Below are 27,938 nucleotides of genomic sequence, written 5' to 3' on the forward strand. Positions count from 1 at the left end.
ACAAATACAATATATAGTAAATACTAGAGATGCCCCGATTGATCGGCCATTTCCTACTTGATTATTTAAAAATATATCTTGTTGTAACATACATATTGCAATAAACAATAGTTGATATGCATATTTCCTTTTTAGAAAAGAAGTAATGGTAAGCAGTGGCGCAGCAGGTAGTGCTGTCGCCTCACAGCAAAAAGGTCGCTGGTTCGAACCTTGGCTCAGTTGGCATTTCTGTGTGGAGTTTGCATGTTCTCCCTGCCTTAGCGTGGGTTTCCTCCGGGTGCTCCGGTTTCCCCCACAGTCCAAAGACATGCGGTACAGGTGAATTGGGTGGGCTAAATTGTCCATAGTGTATGAGTGTGTGTGTGTGAATGTGTGTGTGGATGTGTTCCAGAGATGGGTTGAGGCTGGAAGGGCATCTGCTGCGTAAAAACTTGCTGGATAAGTTGGTGATTCATTCCGCTGTGGTGACCTCGGATTAATAAAGGGACTAAGCCGACAAGAAAAATGAATGAAAAGAAGTTATGCATTTTAACCTCCTATGCATCAAATATGCACTCCAAACTTTTTTTCATTAAGACATGATGAAGTATTCTTCATTGCAATGTTTCCAAATTGCATTGTTTGTAATTGTTCTTACCAATTTAAAAAATTAGTTGTATCTATTATTTTCTGTAAAACTGCTTCTGATCATGACAGATCCACACCTAAATGTTTATAAGAGACGGGTTTAAAGGATTTTTTTGCAACAACCTTAATTTATTCTCTTAGGTAAGAAGAAAACTCCACTTACTGTAAGTATCATACTTCAAGAGAAAATGTGCTTAATACATCGGTATCGGGCGATCACCAAGACAAAATATCAGTACTTGGTATCGGCATTTTCTTTCGTGATTGTCTATGATTTTCACAGCGGAATGAAACTGCATCTGCTCTGGCATATGTTTTATACATTCGATGCCGTTTCAGCATAGTACTTGAAAATAACATTAACTAATGGAACACTTACACATTTTAACATGTATTAAAATGAAAAAAAAAAAAAAAAACTAAACAAAATGACTATTTTTGTTGACCAAATAAATTCAGCCATGGTGAGCGACTTTTTCAAAACTCTTTTAAATATATTCCAACCTCAAAATTCTGAAGAATATATGTGAAATGAGACAGAAAGAGTGTTAGTTAGAGTTATTATAGCTTATTGAACCTGTATCTGTCTCGTAATTTAACGGAAGCATTTTATCCAACTTATTTGCTATTCTCATCTGCACTCACAAAGCAATATCAAATTTACTTGAAACAAAAAAGCTGTTACACTTCAGGGTGGATTGATATTCAACAAAGTGGAGGAGGGTCTGGAGTCAGGCCTGGTGCAGTGCAATCTGAGCTGCATTCAATGCTTTTTAATGTGCTCACCTAACCCTAACCCTAACCCTACCCCTCACAGTGACGTTATTAGCTCCATTGAGTGCATTGTGTCTGACATTGAATCACTGAGATATGCAGTGTCGGCTTGCATCATCAAGGTTGCATTTAGATACTACTGGTATATTCAGCACTCATGTGTTCCTTTCAAGGCATTTTTCTACCCTAAAATGATTAAACGTCAAAACACTTCTTACTGATGATCTTGTTTACAAACTAGGATTACCAGTTAGGAATAAAATAAAAAATTTAAGTGATGATTTCCAACTGTAATGAAGTCAACAAATCAAACTGCATACTTATAGACACTTAAAAATGGTTGGAATTTACATTTAATTTTACATCAGAATGTATGTATTTAATAACTTAATAAAAACTATACATATATATATACTGTGAAACAAGCAAAACTGTTTAGTAAATGAGTATATGGCAACTTTGTTGATGACATGTAGTACAATTCTGTGTAAATCTGTAAAGTTCTTACTGGCAGTATTTATCATCACAATCTTCTCTGAAGTACAAAATATACTTCTTGGGAAACTATGTAATGACATTCCTCTACTCAAAGTCAACAGTTTAACTGTTTTTCACTTTGCCTTGTGTGGTTTTAAACTGTTGCCTGGGCAGGGATGTGTTTGGAACATTAAATGACTGTCCTTTGTCACTGTGTTCTTTCGTGTTTATGTGACGTGTATAGGGGTGTATATCAGTGTCTCCGAACGGCATTAAACATTCACATGGTCTTTATTTCAGAGCTATTGCAAGAAGCTCACGTTTCATTCAGCCCTCCTCTGTTTGACCACAAGTCATCATTCTGCCTTGGCATTCAAGATCATCGCTAACAGATGTCTGGAACTGACCAGTTGATGAAAACTTTACACTTATCGCAGATCATGCTTTTAGCAAAATATGGCCAAAGTTATTCGATTTTGAAATCGCTACTTCATCATAACAAATATGTAGTCAGGAATCAGTTTAAATGCATGCGGTCCCACTTTAAGGTACAATTATCGCTTTTAATAAACCTATGACTTTTGGAATAAACTCCTAATCTGCTGCTTATTAATAGTTTTTAAGGTTAATGCTGAGAGTTAGTCCCTATAAATTAACATTCATACATACATGTTTCACCATAGATTATTGTCAGCACATTTTTAGCATAATTTAACTAGATTTCGAACACAAAATCATGAAATTAGATGTAGATAGGATCTTAAGACCTATTTAAGAGTTCACCTAATTGTATTTATCTAAATGTAAACTATAAAACATTTAGGCTTTAAGAGGATTTTCATGTCCACACATGGAAAAAGTCCCAAAAGCTTTCTCTGACTGGTCAAATTGAGACACAGTTCTGTTGTTCCTCTTTCCCACTCATGTGAGATAAAGGATCAATGTTTAATGTATCTATGTTTTGAGTTAGAGGGAATCCCATGCACAGTGATCTCACCCCTCAAAAAGCTTCCGGACCTGATGGAGCACTCTGGCTGGAGGGAGGGGGTGGACAGGGGCTGAGCTCAGTGAAACAGGGGTGACGCAAGAAGTTAGTGCTGCACTGATGAGCCCCTAAGCTCAGAAATGTCCTGAATCAGGACAGTCCAACTGATTTGTTTGGGGAGGAGCCCACAAGAAGCAGCTTGTTCCAAATCCCAAAGACTTAACGTGAAGATGGAACCTGAGCTGTATAGAACAGAATATTGTTTCTACTATTCCACTTTTTTTAGGAAAAACGGTTCTGTATGCTTAAGGCCTAATCTTAATTCTACCACTTAGCCCTTCCCCTACCCCTGGTTTTGTGAATTCACCTGAAGGGGTAGTGGTGTCCCAATTCTCTTTAGCATGAAGGCATAGGGCTAAGGCAAGGGTGTCCAACTCGGTCCTGGAGGGTCGGTGTTCTGGAGAGTTTAGCTCCAACCCTAATCAAACACACCTGAACCAGCTAATCAAGCTCTAAACTTCCTAGCAGGTGTGTTGGAGCTAAACTATGCAGGACACCGGCCCTCCAGAACAGAGTTTGGACACCTCTGGGCCAAGGGCAAGGGCTAAATACCCTTTGAAACAGAGATTTTTCAGGACCACATTCGAAACCAAGGGGAAAGAAAATTTCCCAGAATACACCATCTACAATGGCAGCATGGCTGCACACGGAAATAAGGAGATTCACAAATAGCATGTTTTAATACATTCATAACTGTGTTCGTGTTTTACTGCCATGCTTAAACAAAATAAAATAAAAACTGCTACATTTCACTAGCTATAATCCATAATAATAACTCATGTATGGATGTTCCACAACATACTTTCACTTCTGGCACTCAATGACACTCGGATACCCTGTCAGAAAAGTCTAGTGGATGGAAATTACCTTTTAACAGTGTATAAAAATACATTTTGAAGCCCTTCCCCCACACACTCTGTTTCAAGAGCCAAGGGGGAAGGGTAGGGGTACATAATTAGAATTGGGATTGGGCCTAACTGTTCCATTCCATGTCAATCTGGTCCAGCTAGCACTTTTTTGATTTCCACTGTGGTGCTGATAACGGAGCTTTTTGGAATGCTCTCCAAATGTGTAGATAATTGCCTTGATAACACAAGTATAATGTAAACAGCAATATGGACAATAATCAGATGTTTCTGTTTTTTGGGCTCCTTTTACATATTCTTTTATATATTCACTTCATTAAATTACAGATAAAATAGACAGTGTGCTTCCGTTTAGCCAGCTATGGGAGACAGATGCTCAGAATTCTGGGTCATTCAGCTGGAACTGAACCCAGCTTTTCTTAGGACAGTTTGACAAAAGTGGCAACAGTCTTGTTGGGAAGCTCTTTTCACATTTGCTGCAAGTAGGGTGGGGGAATAAATGAACCACACTCTCTACCTTCCATACCTAGCTGAGGTACCCCTGAGCAAGGCACCTAACCCCTAATTGCTCCTGAGGGTGCTGGAATAGCTGTCCACTGCTCGGAGTGTGTGCTCAGTGTGTGTGTGTTCACTCCTCACTAAAAATGTGTCTGCGCACTTGGATGGGTTGTAAAGCAGAGGACCAATTTCGAGTATTGGTAAAATCATACTTGACAAGGCTCACTTCACTTTCACTTTCATATATAGACCAAAAAATAAATCATGGCTTATACATAGAGCTGTTACTAGTAGGGAGACATATAATGACAATTATGAAGCTCCTGTCTGTTTGGGGACCCCTGGCTTTGGGGGTGAATCAGAATGCAATCTGTAGTGAAGGAGGCCCATGCAGGAAAGTAAATGGACCAAAATTTCAGAGTCTTGCAGAGGAGTTTTTTTTGGTCATGCTAGTAGGAGGAAAGGTGGTACTGATTCTAATGACCACCAGCAATTTCAATCAAAGTGAAATCAATGCCACAGCTATGCAATCTCGTATAGGCCATGACTAGTATGGAGAAAGTTGATTTTAAATTTAGGGATCCTTGGCTGTTGAGGAACCCTCTGCAATGGCCTTATTAGTATTCAGTAAACACCCTTGGAACCACACACAGCAAAATTATACTTTTAAGTTTTTAACTACGATTGTACATTCAATCAGAGACTATGAAAACAGACTGTAAAGTGATAATAATAAAAAGGCATTTCAGATAAATTCCTCAGTCATCTTTCAATAATACGCTATGAGTCTAATCTCTCCAACCTTTCCACACTAGCTTTGTCTCTTCCCATGAAGATCAGAAAATCCTATAAATCGTGGAATCTAACGAGAGAATATGAGACAAGAAGACTCTGAATGACATGTTATGCACAGTGTATGTCCAGCTAAAGTCCCAAGTGTCTGCTAACTCACACACTCTGGCAACTCTTGTGCTTTTTCAGTGTATCAGAGGGAGTGTGAGACTTGTGATGGTAGGAAGAGAAAAATCTAGAATCTGAGTCTTTTTAAATAGGCTCCTTTTCTGGTTTGACCTCAATAATAAAGTGGTCCAGCAGGTTTAAAAGAGTCAGTGTCCAAAAGGACCTCTGGGATTAGCTTTGGAGAACTTTCCCAAGACAACTTAACAAAAATATTAAGCACACATTTTCTTAATAAAGTGTCCAGTATAGTTCATACTGTCTTAGATTGTACACGGGGTTGTATAAACAGATGCCACATGGCAGAGATCCTCAATAGTCCTCCTGAAGCTCTTCATGCAGAGTCTATAGTTTCAGAGCATCTCTTTTCCACTTCCCAGGTTATTTCTAAGGAAGCTGATAGCATGTTATGATGGTTACTGGGGAGATATTTAAGTAGTTGCTAAAGTTTTGTGGGTAGTTTCCAAAGTGTTTCCAAATTTTTGATTTTTGAAATTTTGGCATTTGTGGGTGGTCAGTTGCTAGATATTTTGTGGATAATTTGTCCAGTGTTGCCTGGATTGATTACCTGGGTTTTGAGAGTGGCACTGCTTTTTAGTTAGCAGAGGTTGCAGGGGGATTGTTATCTGATTTATGGGGTATTCTCTGAAAACTCTCATGATGTTCTAGGTTGTCGCTGTAGTGTTTTTAAACGGTTTAAAGATTTTTGTGCAAGTGTACGGTTGTGGTTATTTTGGTGTGGCTGGTTGCTTGGGTGTTGCTAGGAAAGTTATTGCTAAGAAGTTATGAGTAGTTGCTAAGGTGTTGCAGCGTAATTGCTAATACATTTTTAGGACATTTCAGGTGATTGCAAGTAGTTTCTATATTTTTGCTTAAATATAGTAAATTGTGTTGCTTCAACAAGCTCCCTACAGTGTTCTTAGGAGGTTCTGGGAAGTTGAATTTTTACCTAATTATAGGGTGTTAGGATAATATGGTTATGACTGGATGAATGGTAATTAAAAGATTTTTGTGGAAGTTCTGAATGGTTGCTAGGTGATTGCTAATTTAGACATTTTTCGATCAAACAGATATGAATATGGACAACAAATATATCTACTCTTGTACTCTCACTCACCATCCTTTGGCTTAGTCCCTGATTTATCAAGGGTTACCATAGCGGAATGAACCGCCAATTGCCCTGGCATTTGTTTTATGTGGCAGATACCCTTCTATCGACAACCCAACACTGGGAAACACCCAAAAACTTGTCATTCACACACTCATTTCCTACATCCAATTTAGTTACTGGGAGAACATGCAAACTCCGCACAGAAAGGCCAAGCCTGGACTCCAACCAATGAATTACTAATAGGCAACAGTACTAACTGAGCAGATTAACCTACCCAATATGACAAATCTTATTATGTAGCATTAAAATATAAACCCTAAAATGTTTACCCATGACAACAGCACACAATGCCTCTGATGGGACCCATGCCCAAAGCTAAATTCTCTGTCCAGTAGAGATTTTGAGCTCCAAAAAATGCAAAACAAGACAAAAAGACACATCAATAGAACGATAAGTTATTCCAGAGAAGGCATGCCCTTGTGATAGTAGCCTAATCCACCTCGGATAAGTGATGTCCCAGCGATAACTATACAAACAATACAAGAAAGAAATACCATGTTCACGGATTGGACAAACAGGCACCAATGTGGTTAATTATATGGTATTTTGAACCTTTTCATCTATGGTATCAAAATCATCTTTGATTTTCATCAACAAATCCGAGGCTTTAAAAAAAGCTGGTAATACATTCCGGCAGATTATAAATACTCTGCATTTACAGGTACTGAAGCAAGCAAAGGAGCTTTTGCTTACCTTTAGAGGCATCATTACTGGCATGAATCTGTTTGGTTCTAGTGTTCTCCTCAGAACGTCCACATGGGGCTCCTGACCTGCTCTGTCCATTGCTGAGACTCCTCTTGCGCTTGCTGCCCTTGAACCAACTAAAAGCCCGACTTAAAGATGAACCACGTTTCTTCTTACTAGCCTGAAGGGCCAGGACCTCAGTGATGTCTTTGGGCACCAAATCCCCAGCAGAGCTCCTCCTCGACATCCTGAGTGCACCAATGCTTGACCCAACTGCTCTTGTATCCCAACAAAACCTGCCTCAACAACAACAAAGAGAATAGAGAAACATAAATAATATATAACATTACGGCATGTTTACAGATGAAATGGTTTCACCACATGCCATATCCTAACCCTAACCTCCAAAAAATCTGTTTGTTTGGAATGTTGTATTGGGACCAAGTAGGGTTTTGATCCAGAAACATGTCCTACTTGGCAAAATGACAGCCATTACCCAGCAAGCATTTTTTAAAAGATGTCTAATAGATGTCTAATAGACATCTAAACATAGTCACCTTGGCTAAAACAAGGCTAAATTTTTGCTGTCAGTGAAAATCTAATAGACGTCTCAGAATAGGCCAAAACTAGACTAGTCATCAAATAAACCGAAACAACTACACATATGAAGTCTGTCTAATCTGTCTAGTTGACGACTAGTCTAGTTTTGGCCTATTCTGAGACATCTATTAGATTTTCACTGACAGCCCAAATTTAAACTTGTTTTAGCCAAGCTGTCTAAGTTTTGATGTCTATTAGACATCTATTAAACACAAAATTGTTTGCTGGGCATCTTTTTTAGCAAGAAATAAAATTATCAACGTTTCTGCTTATAATATAATATTGAGAAATAAGAAAAGACATTTTTTCTAATTGCTGCAAAACTACACCAAACTGACAAATCACTACTTTATTCATCTTCAAACCAAATTTATGATCTTAGTTTAAAGCCCATCCAGCTAGCACATTCAACAAGATGTCCTGTGATGTTAAAGAATTAGGTCAGTAGGCAGAGAGTTGGTAGCTCTTTGAACACATTCCTCAACATGAGGGTCTACACTAACAAAGCAATCAGGTCAAATGCATTTTTGGCTACCTTGGAAAGTGGTCAAAAGTAGACAACCTTCCAACATTTCATAGCCCATTTACTCCTGTATTGAGTGTTGTCAATATGTTATTGGCTTGACAAAACCACAACTTAACACCAAATGTAAACACGGACAACTTGCTTACAAGTCCAATACCTCTCAAATCACTTTATGTTGATTATCCTCAACTATATTTTGTGTAGTAAAGGAATGAGTAGCCACTTTAGCTAATCTTTCAGGTCTCTCGATATACAGCTATATACAGTAAAAAGATAAAAAGAATAATTTGAGAAAAGTTGCAATTACTCCTTCTGAAAAGATGTCTGATGTTTGTGTTGTATCAGGTATTTGCAAGTCCTGCTTCAGCATTCTCGTGCAAATGTAGCATCAACACCCTCATTCCATGAAAACGTTTATTCTCGCTAAGCCTTCTAATCTGTCATGGTGTGAGATCTAGAGGTATGAGAGACAAACAAAAGTAGCAGAGAGCACAAGGGGGAGAAACACGCTACCTCATCCAAAAGCAGGCAGTGAAAAGTTCCTGTTCATCAGGGAAAACAAGCAGAAGTAAATTCCACAACATCCAGCTCACCCTCAACAGCTTTGGCTTGCTAGAGATGGCTATGTATTCTGTAATTTAGTCTTAATGTTCTTCTTTTTCTTCATATCGCAGAGAAGAAAGATCCATCTTTCAAACACTTCAATGCTGTAATTTGACTTGCAACAAAATCTCTGGATGCAGTAACACACACACACCCCCGTGTAAGAAGAAACTCAGAAACCCAAACTCTCATCACACTAACCTACTGTACAAAACAACAACTTCCAACTCAAAACAGCCATCACATTTATCAACACACTCTATATGTAGCTAGACACAAGCAGACAAAAACACCATAGGGTACCTTGCCTTCCTATCTTGCGTCCTTTTGTCCGTGTTTCTCAGTGTGTGTCTTGTCTTTACTGCAGTGCTGTGTTGTACTGTTTATTCAGCTCTTTTTGGGTGAGTGGAGCTCCATGCTGGTCAGTCCTCCCCCTCCTGTCTGTTTGAGTCGCTGGTCACCATTCAGCGCAGTGCGGAGAGGAACTGCAGTTCACACGTGTATTCCACCCAACTATTTCACAATGACAAGCTGGCTCCCTCCCTCCATGACTCTCTCCTCCTCTTATGTCTCTCTTTCTCTCTCTCTCTCTCTCACCACAATGTACACACCATTTCACTTCTCTCCTCCTTCACTTATCGCACTCAGACATCGTCTGTCCACTCCTCCTTTCTTTTCCCTGTCCACTTGTTGGTTTTGTTAACTTACTATCTTGTCCTTATCGGAGGTGGTGAAGGGACACTATTCTGTCTCTTGATGAGGAGGCTGCGTTTGTTTTGGAGGCATTAATATGAAGCCAAAAGTTGATCATTGTGTAAAAAGAGCAAAGGGCTGCATAAGCCAGGTTCATTATCAGCTACAGGTGATTAATGACCTCTGAAACCTGAGATGTAGCATGTTTTGGACATGGGGCATAGACAGCTCAGTAATGTGAGTCTAAAAGTAAATCAATAGAGAAAAATCAGAAAAAATATCCCAGTGTTCTATAAAAACATTTTAAATGCATTTTCAAGATTTAAGTCATAATTATGAATATTTTATTGAAATCCACAAAGCATAAAATATATATTTTTATACAAAAAGCACAAGCAAAACAGGCTAAGCTACTTTTTAAACAGTGTAAAATTAGATATGCTGTTAAAAATAGAATTATTAGAAATGTACCTTCAAAATTATTTTGATGAACTAATTCTGTGGTTTTTGTCATTTATTTATCATTATCCAAACATAAAACTATCAAAAGAAACAATTCAAATACAAAAACCCTAAACTAAAAATGCGTATAGTGAATATATCTGTCGTAGTATCCAGACCCCGTAGTTTTTTGCGATTTTCGCTGAATCCAACAAAAAAAATCAACAAAAAGTAGCAATTTTTTTTAATCCTGTAAAAATCTTAATTCAAATGCAAAATAATTACAAATAAATGTAAATAATCTCATAAAACTTCCACTTGCAAACCATATAATCAAATTAGACTTATTTCAGTTTGCAATTAACTGTTTTACATATAGACGTTGCATGCACAGCCCGCGAGATGTATTTGAGTGTCTCTCGAAAAATGACATCTCACCTGTGCGCTCACAATCCTAACATTACATAGAAATGGGGGAAATTGTTTTGTAGCCTGTGCAGGAAGCAGACGTGGATATAGTGTGAGAGGTTTACATGTGAAGTCAATGCTAAGATGCGATTAGACATCCTGTGGTGCAAATTGAGTGAATAACACGACGCAAATTGGGCGTTTTGTGTGTTTGACATGCTTCACACGGCAAAAGAAAGTGGAAGCAAACATCTAACAAACGGATCAATGGAACAGACCGAAAAGCAAGCAGTTTACAATGATGGAGATTGGTTCAAGAATGATGGCTGCTGGATGTGAAGGAATTGAAGGATATTATTTTTGCTTTACATGTATGGCTGGTGTTTTGATGTGCATCAAAATCAAATCGATAAATGATTTCGCTTATGCCATTCAGACTGCATGATTTTCAAAGTAGTTGTGTCACGGATGTTTTCACACTGCATGACTATCTGGGGCAGCGTTTTGTCGCTGCTGTGTTTACACTGCAATATGGATCAGCGACAGGGGCTTTCACACTTCATGACTTTACAATAGGAGAATCGCCAACAACTTTGTCCAAACTACGTCCCACAACCAAAAACACGTTGTATATCTTTTGTTGTTAACTACATAATGAGAAAGAAGCCTTTAATGGGGTAGAAAATGTACAAATTTACTCACCTGGGTTTGAAGGGAATTAGCCATTTCTCCTCAACTTTTTTCTTATTTGACCTGGTTGTTGTATTGCTCACATGATACGTCAAACAGACACGGGTGCTCCTGCCAAATTTTTACTAGTTTTTCCTCTATTTCTTGGGTCCAAATAAACTGAAAATGAGCGCTTTTAACTTATCCCACAACCTCCCGCTGGCCTGTAGATACCCATACTAGTGGATGCTACTCTCTCATTGGCTGTAGGTGATCGCTGATGTTATTTTCAGTCAAAACTCATTTTACACAGCATGATTTGAATCACCGACATTTCCAAATATTTAGCATGCCAAATATCTCATGGGCATCCGCGACTCATCAGCAATTTTCTCAGATCGCGTCTCTGATAGTTCACAGTATGTGGTTGTTACTCACAGGACGCACCAATTTGCTTGTGATTTCAGGCATTTGTCTGCGATTTCTCAAAACTTGTCGGCGAGTCAAAATCGGGGTTAAAATCATGCAGTCTGAACTCGGCAATACTGTAACTCTTTCCCTAGCATTGACGAGAGAAAATGCTTCCCTGCCATTGACTGAGTTTTACGGCAATACGTGTTTTAGTTGTATTACTGTAGGGGAAGCCTTAACACATGTTCTGAGTGAAGTTCATGATGTCAGATGCTACGGGGAGTGAAATCTGAGAGAGCAAATGTAAGAGTGTGGAATAAGGGTCACACAACCTTCCTATGGCTTAATCCCTATCGTTTATTTCTGTTTTAGATCTTGTCTTATAGTATATATAAATCATTTATTTAATTGGGTATGCTAAAATTGACCGTAGTGTACGTGTGAGTGAGTGTGTATAGATGTTTCCCAGTGATGGGTTGCAGCTAGAAGGGCATCCACTGCGTTAAACGTGTGCTGGATAAGTAGCCGGTTCATTCCGCTGTGATGACCCTAGATTAATAAAGGAACTAAGCCAAAAAGAAAATGAATTAATTAAAGTTTGAATTAACGAATGAAGTAATGTAACTCTTACTCTGCATGCTAAGACCCCTGTGTGAACTTGAGGGGAACTGACTTTGTCACTATCCAAACAAAAGCATGATCTGTTGTGAGAAAATATATTACCATTGTTTGCTGATGACATTTTTGTACACTTGTACTCATGTTGCCCTTTTATCACACTTTTTATTATAATTTTAACATGCTTTAAGTGTCCAAATTCTTTAGGGGCGCACTGCCTATCGGTCTGGTAACTATTAGCAACAGTTATATAACCATTGTTTGGTGGTGAGAATTTTGCACTTTAACAACTTCGATTTCATTAATTCCTACCACCAACTTATCTAGGATATGTTTTACACAGGGGATGCACTTCCAGCTGCAACCCAATACTGAGAAACACCTATGCACTCTTACATAGACACACTCATACACTATGGACAATTCAGTTTATTTAACTCACCTATAGCGCATGTCTTTGGACTGTGGGGGAAATCGGAGCACCCAGAGGAAACCCACACCAACACGACGAGAACATGCAAACTCCACACAGAAATGCCAACTGACCCAGCAAAGGACTTGAACCAGCAACCTTCTTGCTGTGAGGTGACAGTGCTAACCTCTGAGCCACTATGTTGCCTAACTTAGATTTATATATATTTATATCATACATTTAAAGAGTGGCTTAAGTATTCAAATTCTTTTGGGGAGCATGTCTACCTGTCTGGTAACCAATGGCAACGGTTAGATGAGGGTGTGTGCAGGGACTTTAATGGGACTTTTCTCCTTAATGTACAGAGAAGCTCTTTGCTCTTTAACCTCTAATGGAGTTTATCCCTCTTGGGAGTCTTCGTTTGAACTTTGAGGGCTTGGTTGCTGTGAATTCTCTATTTTGGTTCGTTCACAGCACAGAGAAGCCACAGAAAGAAGGCTAAGAATAACAGAGCTAATAGTGATGTCATATCTCGTGGGAATCAGTGGCAAGGGATCTGTTACTGGCTCATCTGGTTTCCTTTTGAATCCTGGCTGACGGTGAGCTCACTCAGAGATGTGAACGCTGCCGCTCCGACAACTTCCTCTGAGGTGTTGTTTCATGTCTGTTGCTAATGTTTCATCTTTCTATGATTATGACGGCATATTGTTTTTTAGATGTGTGCAAGCCAAGGATGTTATCACAAATGTGAAGTTTTGAAGTTCTGACATTCTGAGTTTCAACAACTTCTGATTTTAAGGTGGTAACCCTTGTGTGCTGTTGGGGATGTTTTCATCCATTCTAGGGTGATTTTAAGTCTTAAATTGGCCACAACTTCTTTGTTTTTCAGCAAATGGAATGATTTTGGTGACAAATGTTATTTTGACATACTTTGCTGATAATTCTTTGAACATTTTTAAATACTCAACAATACACTCTGGTCAAATTTACTACTATTTTGTTATGTTGCTGGCTGTTTTTGCCTCATTCATCTGTCATGGTTTTGCAATCAAAAATGTTATTACAATGGAAGTCAATGGGGCAGAAACAATCACCAACATAATAAAAAGGCAGTAAATTTGAACAGTACACAAGGGTTAATTAAGTAAAGTAAAACCAAAATGCCTGAAATAAGTAAAAACTGTAAACAATTTCCACTGAAAATTTAAAATGGCTGCCTTTCTATGTTTACCATTTAGGTCCATATTTTTGTAGATATTGGGATGTTACACGAGTCTAATAAAGTATTGACTTGTACGTAAAACATAGTACAAGGGGTGTTCTTTAAAATTTTGTATGTGGTGATACTAGGGCTTTTTGGCAATTGTTGTGTTCCAATTTATTTTTTGGGAGTTTTGTGTTTGTTTTCTGTTTCACTTTCTTTTATTTTTCCCGTTGTCTATTCTGTCCTTCCCAGGTGTGTGACCATTGGTCTAGAAGGTCGTCTAGATGGGGTTGTGGCTGAAAGGACATATTCTGCATGAAACCATATAAGTTGGCCGGATAAGTTGGTGGTTCTATCCGCTGTGGCGACCTCATATTAATAAAGGGACTAAGCCAAAAAGAAAATAAATTAATGTATGTGTATAAATGTTAGAGTGTATGGGGGTCTCCCAGTGTTGGGTTGCAGCTGGAAGGGCATCCACTGCGTAAAACACATGCCGGATAAGTTGGTGGTTCATTCCGCTGTGGCGACCCCTGATGAATAAAGGGACTAAGCCGAAAAGAAAATAAATGAATGAATGAATCCATTTGTTGTGTTTTCTCTTACTTTCACCCAGCAGCAGTAGAAACTCACTTAATGTTATGTCTCATCTAATATAACAACTTAAACACGTAACACAACATTGAATTCTAAACTCCATTCCACTTCTTCAGTCCTATCAGTCTTGAATGAATTTGTTCTGCCACCTAATTCATTCCTATAGCGTGCCACTGTGAAACAACACAGCTCATGGTTTGTTCTGTGGGATTCTTCAGATATGTGTCAAATCGTTCGGTCAATGTTTACTCTCGAGTCTCAAAAACGATCAGATTTTTAAGTTCTTTTATTTGAAACCTAAATAGAAACAAACTCTTGAGAGCTCTGAAATAACACTATTATTTCAACCTCTGCATAAAAATAAAATCTGGAAGCATTTATGAACTTGTTAAATGTGTTGTCAATGTTTTTTCCACCATGCCATTGCCATTTACAGGAAAATTCAGTGACTTTGAATGTAAACAGAGATAAGGGAGACGTGTGTGTCAGGATATGTACCAAGGCTTACTCAATATGCTCTGTAAACACAAGAATGCTTATTCTCAGCGCTTGTTTGACTTTCTTTCTGCTTTGAAAAGCACAGATGGACAACCTCGGCCCCTGGCCTCTTTCCTTGTACTGGGTTGGACCAGATATGGTCCAGTAAATCAGCCCTATCTAGGGATCATGATCTGGATCTCTTGTTTTAGTGTCATGGAACGAAGATACATTTTCGCTATTCCTCCAAACATCCACAGATTGCAATCAGACATTATATTTGCAGTTCAACAGTTAATTTAAAACAAGGATAAAAGATGACATGGATGTTCTATCAGCCACCTCTGTATTGTATAAAACAGGAGGGAGAGAGAGAAGACTTGTGGGGGATTGGGTGGGGTTACTGTGAGTCAGACTTAAACCCAGTCCTTCTGAACACATTGAAATGTTTAAATGTTGCTATAGCAACTATAGAGAAAACAGTCATTCTCCTGCCTTCACAAAAGCCTCAGTGTTTTGTAATGAAAGTATGGACCTCAAGCAGTGGGTATATTTTGAGTACGAATATACACAATCATTTACCACTGGAAGAAACTCAGCCTTGCCAGATACTTTGAACACTGGATTGCATTGGGGAAGTTGAACATTTCCTCATTCCCAACAAGATAAATCAAGTCTTTCTGAAGGTCACTAAGATTTAACTTATGAAAAAGGTTTATATTTAGAAATGAGGAAACAGATGCATATTTGAACAGGACGGACTGGACATCATAGCTTTTGTTGGCTAAAAACAACTCAAATTCGATGTACAGCAACCAATCACATTTAAACATTAAGTGCTTCAAGCTAAATCTTGGAGGCGTATTAAAAATGAATGATACTTTTGATTATGCCTTTAGTTGATCTTAAAAAAATCACATATTTGTTAAGGGTCACAATGGCTTTGTTTCCAGGTGGACCATTAGGTAACAATAACACACGTCTTCTGAAAATCATGTAGAATTCAATCAGATGATGACTTCAATTTTATGTGCAATAAGCATCAGACATTCAGCCAGCAGACCATGGGTGATGTCTAGGCCTGAGACTATACAGGAGCCAATAAAAAGTAAAAAATAAAAACGTTGTTTAATATAATGGCATGAGTTCATTTTGTTGTCATCCCGTCTGTCTACTGTGAAGCAGACACCCCTATGCAAGTGATCGTAGGTTTTGGCGAATTCGAGTTTTATCTAGTGGTGACTAATTGTGTACATCTGGAATAAGTATATCAGCAAATGAAAAGTGTAAAAACTCAATTGACAAAAACTCATCTCTGACAAAAATGTGTTTGTTTTAGCACATTTGCTAAAAGAGTTTAAATTGTAAAAGTGTTTAGACGTGATAACAGTACTAAAACTGTACTGAAATTAGTTTTCATTAAATGATAAACTGCCCTGTAATATTTAACACTAAAAAATTACAAAGTTGTAGGGGTTGTCTAACAAAACCTATTTTGGATATTCAGTGCAGGAGACCTAAACTTAACAAATATATGATAAAAAAAGAAAGAAAATAATTAACAAGTAAAGCTTCACAAATAGAGCATACTCCGCCAAATTTGTTGCTAGTTCAAACCCAAAAGTTCAGACCTGAAAAAAAAATCCCACCAAAAAATGACCTTGACAAAAGATTTACAAGCAGAGTTACAGCTGAATTATTCAATATTTTAAGCTGAAGATATCATGCAAATGCTATTAAAACATTTAATTAGAAAACTGCCAATGACTTAAAAACAAAATTATTTCCTAAAACCATAGAAATTCAATTTGCCATTTGTTTCTATTGAAATTTTTATTTTTAAATCCCTGTAGCATTTAAGCAACAACTCCAAAACAAGCTCCATTTATACAGGTGTTTTCTGTAAATCTCCCAGCACTCTCATGGATGGGAGCTGAGGCAACAGCCAGGAAATCCCGCCTGTCGACTGGGTTAAGCCCTCCTCTCCCAGCATTGTATTATCCCTCTCTCCCTCTCTTTGTCCTAGGCAGACTGGATTTCCTTCTGTACCAATGGGCTGCACAGCCAATGACACAATCACAACTAGACGCAGTCATACAAACCAACAACCTGTTAGCAAAGGATGCCTACTTACAACATGCAAACACAAAATTCACAATAAGATAATTCACACACACAACTACAGTATATTTATTGTGTGAGCTACTCACCTTTTACTCTTCAAAACTTATTTGACATTCTGCGAAAAATGAGATATGCAAATATATGCAAACATGAAAAAATACTATTCTAATTTATAGTAAATACTATAGTGTCAGAAATAACGGTACAAAATCTTTCCCTGAAACTTCTGTCACAGGAATTTTTTACATTTTATAGTTTTTTGGAATTTCTTTGTCATATACCACTGTTTTGAAATACAACATCTCCACAACAAATACACAACCATAAGGCAGGTGTGGATGAGAAATTATTATTATTAATTTATTATTTTTTTTACAATTTTTACAGTTGAAAAAAACTCACAGTCTTGGGTTGGGTTACTACCAGTGGTGGAAAAAGTACTGAAAAATCATACTTAAGTAAAAGTACCATTACTTGCCTAAAAATGTAGTGCAGGTAGAGTAAAAGTATCTGTTATAAATATTACTTAAAGTATGAATAAAAGGTAGACCTTTCAAAAGTACTCAGGAGTAGTGAGTTTTACGCTGTGAAAAGCTGATACATTTAAATTTAATTAGTGGATCTGTGTAAACGTAACATTCTGTAGAGAATTAATTATTGCTCAGCAGGCACACAACGTCATAAGACGTTATTATTACGTTCGATTTAGTTTGATGTCAGTTGACCAAATTTCAATGTCTAGCCAGCATTTAAGGACAATGTTATTTTGATGCCCAATAACAACGTCAAATGACGTTGATATTTTGTTGATTTTAGGTTGTGTTAGAAAATGACCAAAATCCCACATCAAGCCAACATCTTAAACCAACGTCATATTGACCTTAAATACTGACATTTATTCGCCGGTATGGCAAATAAGCTCTAACGTCTTATAGACGTCATAGAAGTAACATCCACGCAATGTCAAGCTGTAACATCATTAGACATTAATATTTGGTTGATTAGGTTGGACGTTGGCCATTGACGTCGGCCTGGTGTTGAGTTCTGACATTAACATGATTTTTATTTCCAAAAAATATGCAATGTTCCCATAACTTTGGGGTACAACTTCAATCTGACGTCATGTTGACGTCTTGTGCCTGCTGGGTGTTTAAGGCCATTTCGTTGTCATACAGTAAACTTGTATCATTTTTTCATCAGTGACATGCATCAAAATAGTCAATGCGTGTAAAAAATTTGACATCTTGGACACTTTTAATGCTTGCAAACAGTTTGCTGCATTTATAAATCGCCCATGTCTTAAGGGTTTTCATTATGATGCGATTTACCTCTTTACTTCTATGTGCGATTTGATTAGACAGGAATCGCAGGATTGAATTTTCTTATCCCCAAGAAAAAAAAATTGAGACTGCAGATTGAAGGAAAGTAGTGGATTAAAAGTACTGATACTGCACTAAAAATGTACTAAAGGGAAAGTACAAGAACACATTTTTAAAATTGCTTAATTAGTTCCAATTTTTGAGAAAAACTACTCAATTACAGTAATTTGAGTATTAGTAATTAGTTATCTTACACCACTGGTTACTACAGAAATTATAGAATTATCACAACAGATATATTCAAGTATTTTGCAATAGTACGTTTCCAAACCATTATAACTTACTAGAAATTAAAAACGTTTTTTCTTATTTCTTATTCTGAATATAATGTCACACTTTTTGTTGTTCCACTAAAAATGGAAAGCTGTAATGACAATAATGTACAAAAAAAATTCATCTGTGTCTTTGTAAAGTTTTGCGTACAGTTTGTTAAAACAATCCCCATTTGCATTTCTCTGTGCAAAAACTAAAAACGTTGTAATATGCATGTCAGGCCAGCAATTTATGTGTCTGTACAAAATATATACATACTAAAATGCAAAAAAAAAAAAAAGATTTTCAGCTGAACTGTGCCGTTAAGACATAAACTATACTAAAGAGACAGACAAAAAAAACACACAATACTAATAGATTTTGATGTTTTGCTACTTTAACGCAGTCCTGCCAAACCTCAGCAGGGACCAGACGGGTGCTCTTGTACCACAGCTTTAGCCCTAATGAGACTCACATAGTTTCAGTGAACACTCATTACTCTGTCACAAGAATCACTGAGAAAGTACATCTTGGCAATGTCTTCTTTTTTTTTTTTTTTTTTGATCTCCTTCAAGTTAGAGCTTCAGTATAAATCGCATGAAGAGTTTCAATTAGAGATTCTGGCCTGTGATGAGACACTTTGATTAAGAGGCTTCCGTGCCTTCATGCCTCTGTCTTTAATAAGGCTCTGATGTGCCAAGCTCTAAGAGCATCGCAGATTTAACACTTTAATACTAGTACACAATTAATTCACAAGTCTTCCAGTGGCTGGTCAGATCTGGTGAATGAACTGTTTCCTACACAGTGAAGCCAACACGATCCATCCATGTTAAAACTGAAGAGCCCTTTTTGATGCTGAAATATGTTGCGCAGAGAAAACTAAAAGCAGACTCAAGAGCAGACTTCACGATTGTAAAAACTGCCTAATATTTAGTCGGTTTTGAATAGTATTATATTATAAAAGTTAAGCTGTAAATTGTCAAATTAAAGGTGCAGTATGTGCGGTCGGCACCCAGTGGTTAACCTAGGTATTGCACCCCAGGTTCAAAACAAATGAAAGCGCAGGTTACCAGATTGACAACTTCAACAGCGTGCCTGACTATTAAGCTTAAAGCCTGATTTAAGTTGTGTTCTAAAGAAAGCATCAGCACATGATAGAAGGAATATTTTCTCTATTAAAATGAGTTTTCATTCTAACCAACACCTCAAATTGATATATTAGAAACGGCTTCTCTTTCTCACAGGTGAACAACAGAAAATTGACAAAGATTACCTCAGGTACACCTTATGTGCTTTATTCAGTGGTAAATGCTAATAATGTGAGTTTCAATGCCATTTTATATGACATTTATTGCCATACTATTGAAAGCAGCAGCAGATCTTGAGAGCAAAATAAAGTTTTAAATTTTATTTAGTTTGAAATTGAACTTTAGATCTGTGACTCAAAATCAACAGATATCAGTGATTCATCATCTATATTTAATAATGTGAAGAGGTATAATATATATTAATTGGGTTATAAACGTTACTATTTTGTGTGAGTGCAGAAAGTGCACATATATTCTGTCCTTCTGAATGGTTGTATTTCAATTTCTGTCGTGTTTCGTCAGGCGCAAACAGCCAAATGAACTGAAATATAATTGGCTAAACTGTCAGTGGGTGGGTTAAAAGAACCAACACAAAGACAGATGTTCCGGCACAGAAAACACATTTTCAAAGCAGAAAAACTGACTTCAGCATTGGTTTTCAGATAAACAAGAATGTTCACGTGGCATGTTTCTTGCATATCTGCAAACATATTAAGTTATGTTTATGCTTTAGAAGATTCATAAACTTAGGCATAGCACCTTTAAAATTTTAATTTAGCAGTTAACTTATAAAGAGACAATAATTGATTGTTCTGAAGATATCACAATAATTAAGTTTTTGAACTGACAGAAAAAATATTTTTTGTGGTTCAGAGATTTTATAGGCGTACACTAGAATCACATTTACAAACACATTTAGCAGCTTTCACCATGTTTAGGGTCACCCTTGAGTCATCCAAGATGTAGGTGACATTTTTGTTCAGTATGTACAGTGATCCTTCGGGATTCATCAAGTTTTGAGATAAAAAACAGCAAAAACATATACAGGCAAAAAAATCAAACCCCGTAGCTCCCGATGATATATTGTAGCCTTATAAAGTGAAACAATCTGTCACAAAACAAAAGAAAAGCCTTGTGACTTCCACTTCCACCTGACTTTAACGATTTAACTATGAATCAAATCAAGATTTACCATTGTAGGGGAAAATAGTTACCAGTATTGGCTAAATTGTCCATATCAGAGCATCAATTATAATATTAAAGTCATTGTGAATCAGAAGTAGCTGAGACTTTTATTTCAGTATGTTGATGTACTTCCAAGTGAAATGGAATATTGAGTAGGGGGTGTGGCTTTGTTTAGTGCATCAATCTTTAAAGCGGTACTTTTTAAGCAACTTTTTTTGCAGTTTTTGTTTTCCCAAATCCACAAGAGACGGCTATGCACGCTTTATGAGATCTCAAATTTCCGCCATTCGCGTCTGTAATCCTCTCGTAAATCCACCAGAGGCCGCTGTTGACTGACTGACTGACTGACCAATCGACTGACCCATCCTCCCCCTTCCCTAAACCCAACTAATAGTATTTTAAAAAGCACAGATTGACCCGCCCACTCACATCCCTTAACCCCAAAACAAATTTAAAAAACAGTTTAAAAAAAAAAAACTTTATCTGATATTTACCACGTTTTACCACATTCTCATCCTGTTATTTACTTGTTTATTTTATTTTTTGGATTCTGTTTTTGTCTTGCCTGCTTTCTGGAACCGTTCTTCACTGTACCCAAACCCCATTGCTGTGGTCATCTCCTCTCTGTGTCACAAGTCCACCGACGTACATGGTGAGCTAACTGGACAAACTGGTAAACAGCTGGAAAACCATACATACGGAGGTAAGTAGTCAGCTGGTAATTTACAATCTCCAGAAATGTATATAGGGCTCATTTTCAGAATGAGTCTATGTTGACCAACTTACTAAATATTAAGCAGCAAATTCATTATGATGATTTTGTAAAAGCTGGACTTATACATTAAAATAAAGTGAGACCAAAAAACAAACACCGATGCTGCTTTTATACTAAAGGATTTCATTTTAGCATACCAAATTCTCAAAATCTAGTATAATCTGTAAAGCAAACTGGGAACAAAAGCCATGTTCACAAGCATGTGTGAGAACGATTTCAAGCCGTTCAACCACTTCCAGGTTGGAGAAGAACATCTGTCTGGAAGCTCTCAGTCTGAGGCAGTATAAGCTTGCAGAGCCAAACCAATGACTCACAGAAATATGGCTTTGACAAGAAACCACTGTTTGACGGCAAGACACAAAAGAGCTTCAAAACTCCACCCTATTCATAACATCTGCCACAGAATCAAACAGATGGAGCTGAAATCACTGTTTACTAAGACCAAAAAAAAGCACAGATTCTCAGATATTATGAGAGATTTTTGTCAATAGATGTTTATTCTTTGTCTGTCTTTTTCTTTCTTGTCTGTAGCACTTCGCTGAGTTTATGGTGTCTGAGAGGGGTCAGACAGACAGATAGTCAATCCTTTTTATCCGTTTGCTCTGTTTGCTCTCTTCAGACACAGGCACAGGTCCAGGCATGATGTTTGGTCTCTCTCTTTTTTCCTGCTCTATTTAGGAAACACACTGAGAGGCCAAATGTCCCAAAATTCCAGGACGCTGCACCATTTGTGCAACAAAAAAGAACAGGAAAAGATAAAAATCACAGTTTTTTTAATCAGTTTTTTTCTTATTAAGCCTAAAAATAAAAGCCTGGAAAATTGTACATACATTTTGGATGGTTTAATTACGGGCTTTACTAAAGAATCCTGGCATACAATAGGCTCTTTTAGCCACTGGAGGTCTATGAAAACTTGAATTTGTCAGTGTACAGATGTGTAAAACCTGGTGAGCAAGTGGACCGAATATTCCCAAGCTTTGGCTTTTCCCTGCTCCTCTGGGTATTATGTGGTTGAGAATCTCAGTAAACACATGGATGCTTTTGTTTGCCACACTTTCCATTCTGTTATTCATTTATGCTTTACTGGATCCATATTTAAATGCTGTCTGTGTTGTTCTTTTCTTTTTGACTACACAAGATCTCCACTCAACAAAGTAAATGCATAAATATGAAATATTTATTTACATTTCCATAAATTAAAATAACTTATTTTAAATTACATTTAATTATATTGATTAATCAAATTAAATTAGATTTGTTACAGCCTTTAACTTAAAAATATAAATGTTTACAGTACAAAAACAATTATCGGGTAACAAGATGATCTCTGCTGTATGACAATTTCATTTTTTAAATTTCCATATTTTATAGTACAACAATGTGTTGTATTATGAACATATTGGTAACATGCTAATTTATAGTAGCAAGTTCTTAATGCATGCTAGACTTAAAAACATGCTAGCAATGGAAACAGTGGAAACATGTTAACAAATTGCTAATACATGCTAGCAACATGATGAACATGATTGAAATGTAAAAATTTGTGCTACAGCTGTGCTAGGAAACATGCTAATCACAACTTAAAACATGTAAGATGTTTGAAAAATGCTAATTCATGATATGTTAGCAAGTTTAAAAATACTAGACATGATAGCAACTTGCCTTAACCATTTTTATTGGAGTTCTGAGTAAAACCAGAGTCCAAGCTTTTCACCTTATAGTGAAAAAAGAAACGACAGAAACCTTCAGAGAGTTTGTAATGGTTTTATAATAAAAAAGTATATTTGTTTTAAATGAAACTTTGTTTCTCTACTGGTAATCTAGTGGTGGCATGTTAAAACAAAAAGTCTCAAAACTCAAAACCATTAAAATGATCTGATGTGATGGTTTGTAATGTATTTAATGGTATTTATAGTGCAAGTTATAACAATCTGAGTGGTAATTTTTAGCATGGCAGAATTATTTTAATTTTATAAAGATTGCTTTGTCAAACCAACATCTTGACACATCAATGTAAAGCATTTTAAAACCATTTACACAAATCAAATCATCAGCATATGGTACGAAAAAAGAACAACAAAGGTGAGATTTGGTCTTGAGAAAAAAATTGCATTAGGGCTGCACGATATAAAAAATTTAATATTGGGATATTTTATTTTTCTGTGCTAAATATTGCAATATGAATACAGTTTCACAAGATAGGATTATTTGATGGTTCAAGAACTGAATAGGACTATTTAAATCAAGAACAAGAACTAAATAATCACAATGAAATAAATGCTTTTCTTACTTTTTTTTGTTATGTTTCTAGTCCAAATATCTCAAATATTTTAGAGCAAGTAAAATTATTGTATTGTTTTCAACTTGAGAAGAAATAAGTCAAAACTAAGAGTTTTGGGGTAAGCAAAATAATCTTGTTTGCACTTTAAAATGAAGATATTTAGACTAGAAACAAGACAAACATTTTGAGAAAGATTTTTTTGTGCATAGATTGTATCTATTCCATATAAATACAGTACATAAATACAATACTGTGGTTTATGTTCAACTATAATTCAGACTCGACATTGCATACCTTGCAAAGTGACTATTGCGGGTGCGCACATTGTGATATCGATGCTGAAACAATATATTGTGAACCCCTAATTTGCATTAAAGTTATCTAATGTTTGGGTTTTCAACGTCATGTCCATTCAGAGGTCAAGAGTCTAAAAGGACGGTTTGCTGTGCAGTCTACCACCACATCAGCTAATCTTATGTTTATGTTATTACCTTAATAGCAGGTCACGACACCCAAATGAAAGATCTCTATTGTAGTCTAAACCCTCTTGTTAGCCATGGGACATCCTTCAGTTTGTATATATACTTGTCAGAGAATAGGGAAAAAGTCACACGGTTAATGCTTGAACATTTGAAAAAACAAGAAGATGAAAAAATATTATCAGACATACTGTGAAAATTTCCTTGCTCTGTTAAACAAAATTCGGGAAATATTAAAAAATAAAACATTCAAAGGGGGGCTAAAAATTCTGACTTCAACTGTTTTTAAATTAGAAATTAGATCTGCTAACTAAGTGTCCTTTACAGTACGTGTGTCCGAAAGGTGAGTAATTATATGCATAAATACACTGCTTGACCAATTCATAGGTGATTTATCCATTCATATGTGCGAATTTTCCGTGATTTGAGATCTCCTCTTAAGTGGAGTTTGTGTCAACCACACACATGACTAACTTTAATTTTGCTTTAATTATCTTCTAGCTCCAAGCTTCAAGCAAGGCAAAGTTACTTGAGTCTATGTTCTGTGTACTGCAACATTTGAATTGCATCCAGATAAAGTAGCCTAAATCTGAGGTAACAAATTAATCGAAAGCCATGCTGCTTTACAAAATAAATAACTTTATATATCGAAAACAAGTATTATTTAACACAACTACGAACACACATTTTTTAAACACATTTGTGATAATTATTTTACCAATGATGCAGCATGCAGTCACCGAAATGCCAACACAACAGCACTGGTCTGCAAAAGCGTGTCTCCTAGCGCATATTTGCTCTGCAACCGCCGCGGCCGCGTGCCACTTTCTCTGATTCTGTGACAAAGCGGGTTGATTTTTAGCATCTGATGACGCGATGAACAGCTGATGCCGATCACATCAGTGTAATTGTTCGAGTCAAAGGGTTTAATATAATTTTTTTTCGTTTATTATTTAGTATTATTTCATGTACCACTAGAAGTAAGCTCGCGTACCACAGTTTATGAAACACTGTATTATATGAAACCCCTGCGATCACGGACAGGTGTCTGACGTTACAGTATAAATGTTCATATTGATATGATTTCCATGGAATCATGGTCAGGTGTCTAAATAGACATGCACCTAGTAAGTAGTTATCTTTTAAGAGCAATCACTATCTGTTCATTAGCTACTACAATAGGGGTGTTCTAGAGATCTACCTGAGCTTAAACTCTTTTCTCGCCATGCAAACTAGAGGGAGCCCAGGGCTCAGGGATCTTATAAGCTCAGGGCTCTCTTCCGGGACAATATGCCAAACATGCTTTATAATCAATCATCAGCGAAGTTTGAACTCTTGAATATGTTGTTTCCTATTCTGAGTTTAGTTTTCGCTTTTGCACATTATATTTTTAGACACGACGTAAATGTTTTGATTTACACGCATTATTTTTCTATCCGTGACCACAAAACTTGTTGTCTGGAATTTGATAAAATACTGCCCCTACCCACTATTTTCAACTGACGAAACTTACATATACACGTTTGGAAGGCAATTTAGTTTATCAAGTACACATCAGAACAATTTATTGTGCTAATATTGCATTTTTTACTTAAGCATCCCACTCTCCATGTGCACTTATCTGATGAAGAGAAAAATGTGAATTATTTAACTTCACCATATATTTTGTATATCAGACAATGTGTTAAAGTCAAAAGTATACCATCACAAGCGCAACATCTTTCATAAGTGGAATGTTAAGTGTCTGCTGTCATGAAGCAGAAAATCCCTTCATCTCTAAACTCTCTGCTCATTTTAGTTCCATTTTTCAATCTCATTTTATACTCCTCGTTCTGATTCAGGTGTCAGGGGGCTGATCCGCCTGACCCATCTTCCAGAATTCCCTCTTACACAATCACCATTATGGAAGAAAAAAAATATCAGCTGTCATGAGTCATTTTATTACTGCAGTGAAAACGGCTGCACTAAAATCCCAGCAGATATTTTTTGATCATGCTAGCTGACTGTCGGGAGTGTTGACCTCATTCAGCTTCCACTGAAGTAAATTGAGGAGAGATGGAGAACATAATTCTCTCCAGATCGCATTGATCTGCTCATCTCCAACATTCTTCAAGAACTCTGTGTCCATTTATGGTTAACTTAACAACCGAATGAGCTTTATAGCCTGTGCCATGTTCCTTTTTTACCAGCCAAAGTATTAAAACTTAAATTTGTTGTCAACATGTAATGCACTACATTATTTATTACTTTTAGTTATCATACCACCAAATGCTCTTGTAGGTGTTTGTTAATATGTGAAATGTTGGGTCTTTTTTTCTCTAAAATAATTTTTTAAAAACCTGTCATTTACTTGGCAGGATGATTTGCTTCAGGTGAAATCCCTCACAAACAACATGATGAGAGTTATCTGATGTTTGAGAATGTCGTCATGGCAGTTTGTGCTGTTATTTTAAAACAGGGAAGGTAGTTTATCATGGCCATCTATCTTTTCATGTGATTCTCATGCCATGCCTCAACCTTTAGTCCCAGGGTGATACATGTGCTTGTGAAAAGCATATTTCACCATGCAGTGTCACTCAGTCTTAAAACTCTGTTAGAGATAAGTCTTTTCTAGCTTTTCAAGTATGTTCTAAGAAAAACGTGACAGACTGTAAATAAGGGATAGCCTATAAAAAACGTAATGCCCTTTTGTTGCCACAGGCAGATTCTCAAGGGCTGTAAATCTCCAGAGACTTTCATGAAACATGGCAAACACAGAAAGTTTAGGTTGCAACCTAAAGCCTGAACGCACGAGAAAACTATTTAATGTATTGTCAGAAAAAGTGGCTAATTAAAAAAAAAATGTTTATGATTTCATTTGTACAAATGCATACAATTTTTAAAAGGAGGCCTACCTCCAAACTCAGCCATCATTGGGGATGAACATATCATACTAAATGTATTAATAAGATTGTACAAATACATGCAAATTAGCCACTAACGCAAAAAGTTACAAATTATGGTGGGATTGCATTGAACAGGTCACCCCTATTCTTTATGAGATGTGCCATGGGATTTTTAATGACCACAGAGAGTCAGAACATCTCATCTAAAACACGGCACCTACTAACAGCATAGTGTCCCAATCCCTATACTGGGTCATTAGGACTCACACAGACCACCGCTGTTGAGCACCCCTGCTAACCTCACTAACACCACTTCCAACAGCAACCTAGTTTTCCCATGTGATTTCCTATCCACATACTAACCATGAGCAGCCCTGCTTAGCTTCAGTCTTACGCAAGTTGATATGGCTGAGGCCATAAAAGTATATTTTTTAAAACAACCAGCTGTGAGGAGAATCCCAGTATTGCCAGGTTGAAGTTGAAGCTCTTTTTGTCCTTTATTTTATGACAACACTACAGGTTTATTTCTGTCAAAACACTACAGTTTCCAAGCCCTTTACAGCCATAATATGTTCTTGAATGTTTCAATACTAAATCAATAATAGAAAAAACATAAAATCAAAAATATTCATATTTTGTTGTTTGGCAGATCTTGTTTAATGTCAATGATTTTAATTAATTTCTCCCTCCGTTGTTTCTGCATTCACTCATCTTATCAACACATCACTTCAC

At 36.8% G+C, this 27,938-nt stretch overlaps 1 protein-coding gene across 8 annotated transcripts in view; it reads right to left on the reverse strand.

Moving 5' to 3' along the window:
- nhsl3 (NHS like 3) overlaps positions 1-27,938 on the reverse strand; it is a 103,366-nt gene that overhangs the window by 60,041 nt on the left and 15,387 nt on the right. For 2 of the 8 annotated variants that reach the window (XM_073930421.1, XM_073930419.1), the window contains exons 1-2: positions 9,137-9,317; positions 7,109-7,395 (exon numbers count right to left, since the gene is read on the reverse strand). In XM_073930421.1, coding sequence (XP_073786522.1) covers positions 7,109-7,346 — 238 coding nt within the window. In that variant the 5' untranslated portion in view covers positions 7,347-7,395; positions 9,137-9,317. Of the gene's footprint in view, positions 1-7,108; positions 7,400-9,131; positions 9,318-27,938 lie in introns of those variants that run through there. The other 6 variants (XM_005159591.6, XM_009294287.5, XM_073930423.1 and 3 more) reach the window with 3 other exon arrangements.

The sequence above is a fragment of the Danio rerio genome, chromosome 19 (genome assembly GCF_049306965.1).
Source record: "Danio rerio strain Tuebingen ecotype United States chromosome 19, GRCz12tu, whole genome shotgun sequence".
Classification (NCBI taxonomy): Eukaryota; Metazoa; Chordata; class Actinopteri; order Cypriniformes; family Danionidae; genus Danio; species Danio rerio.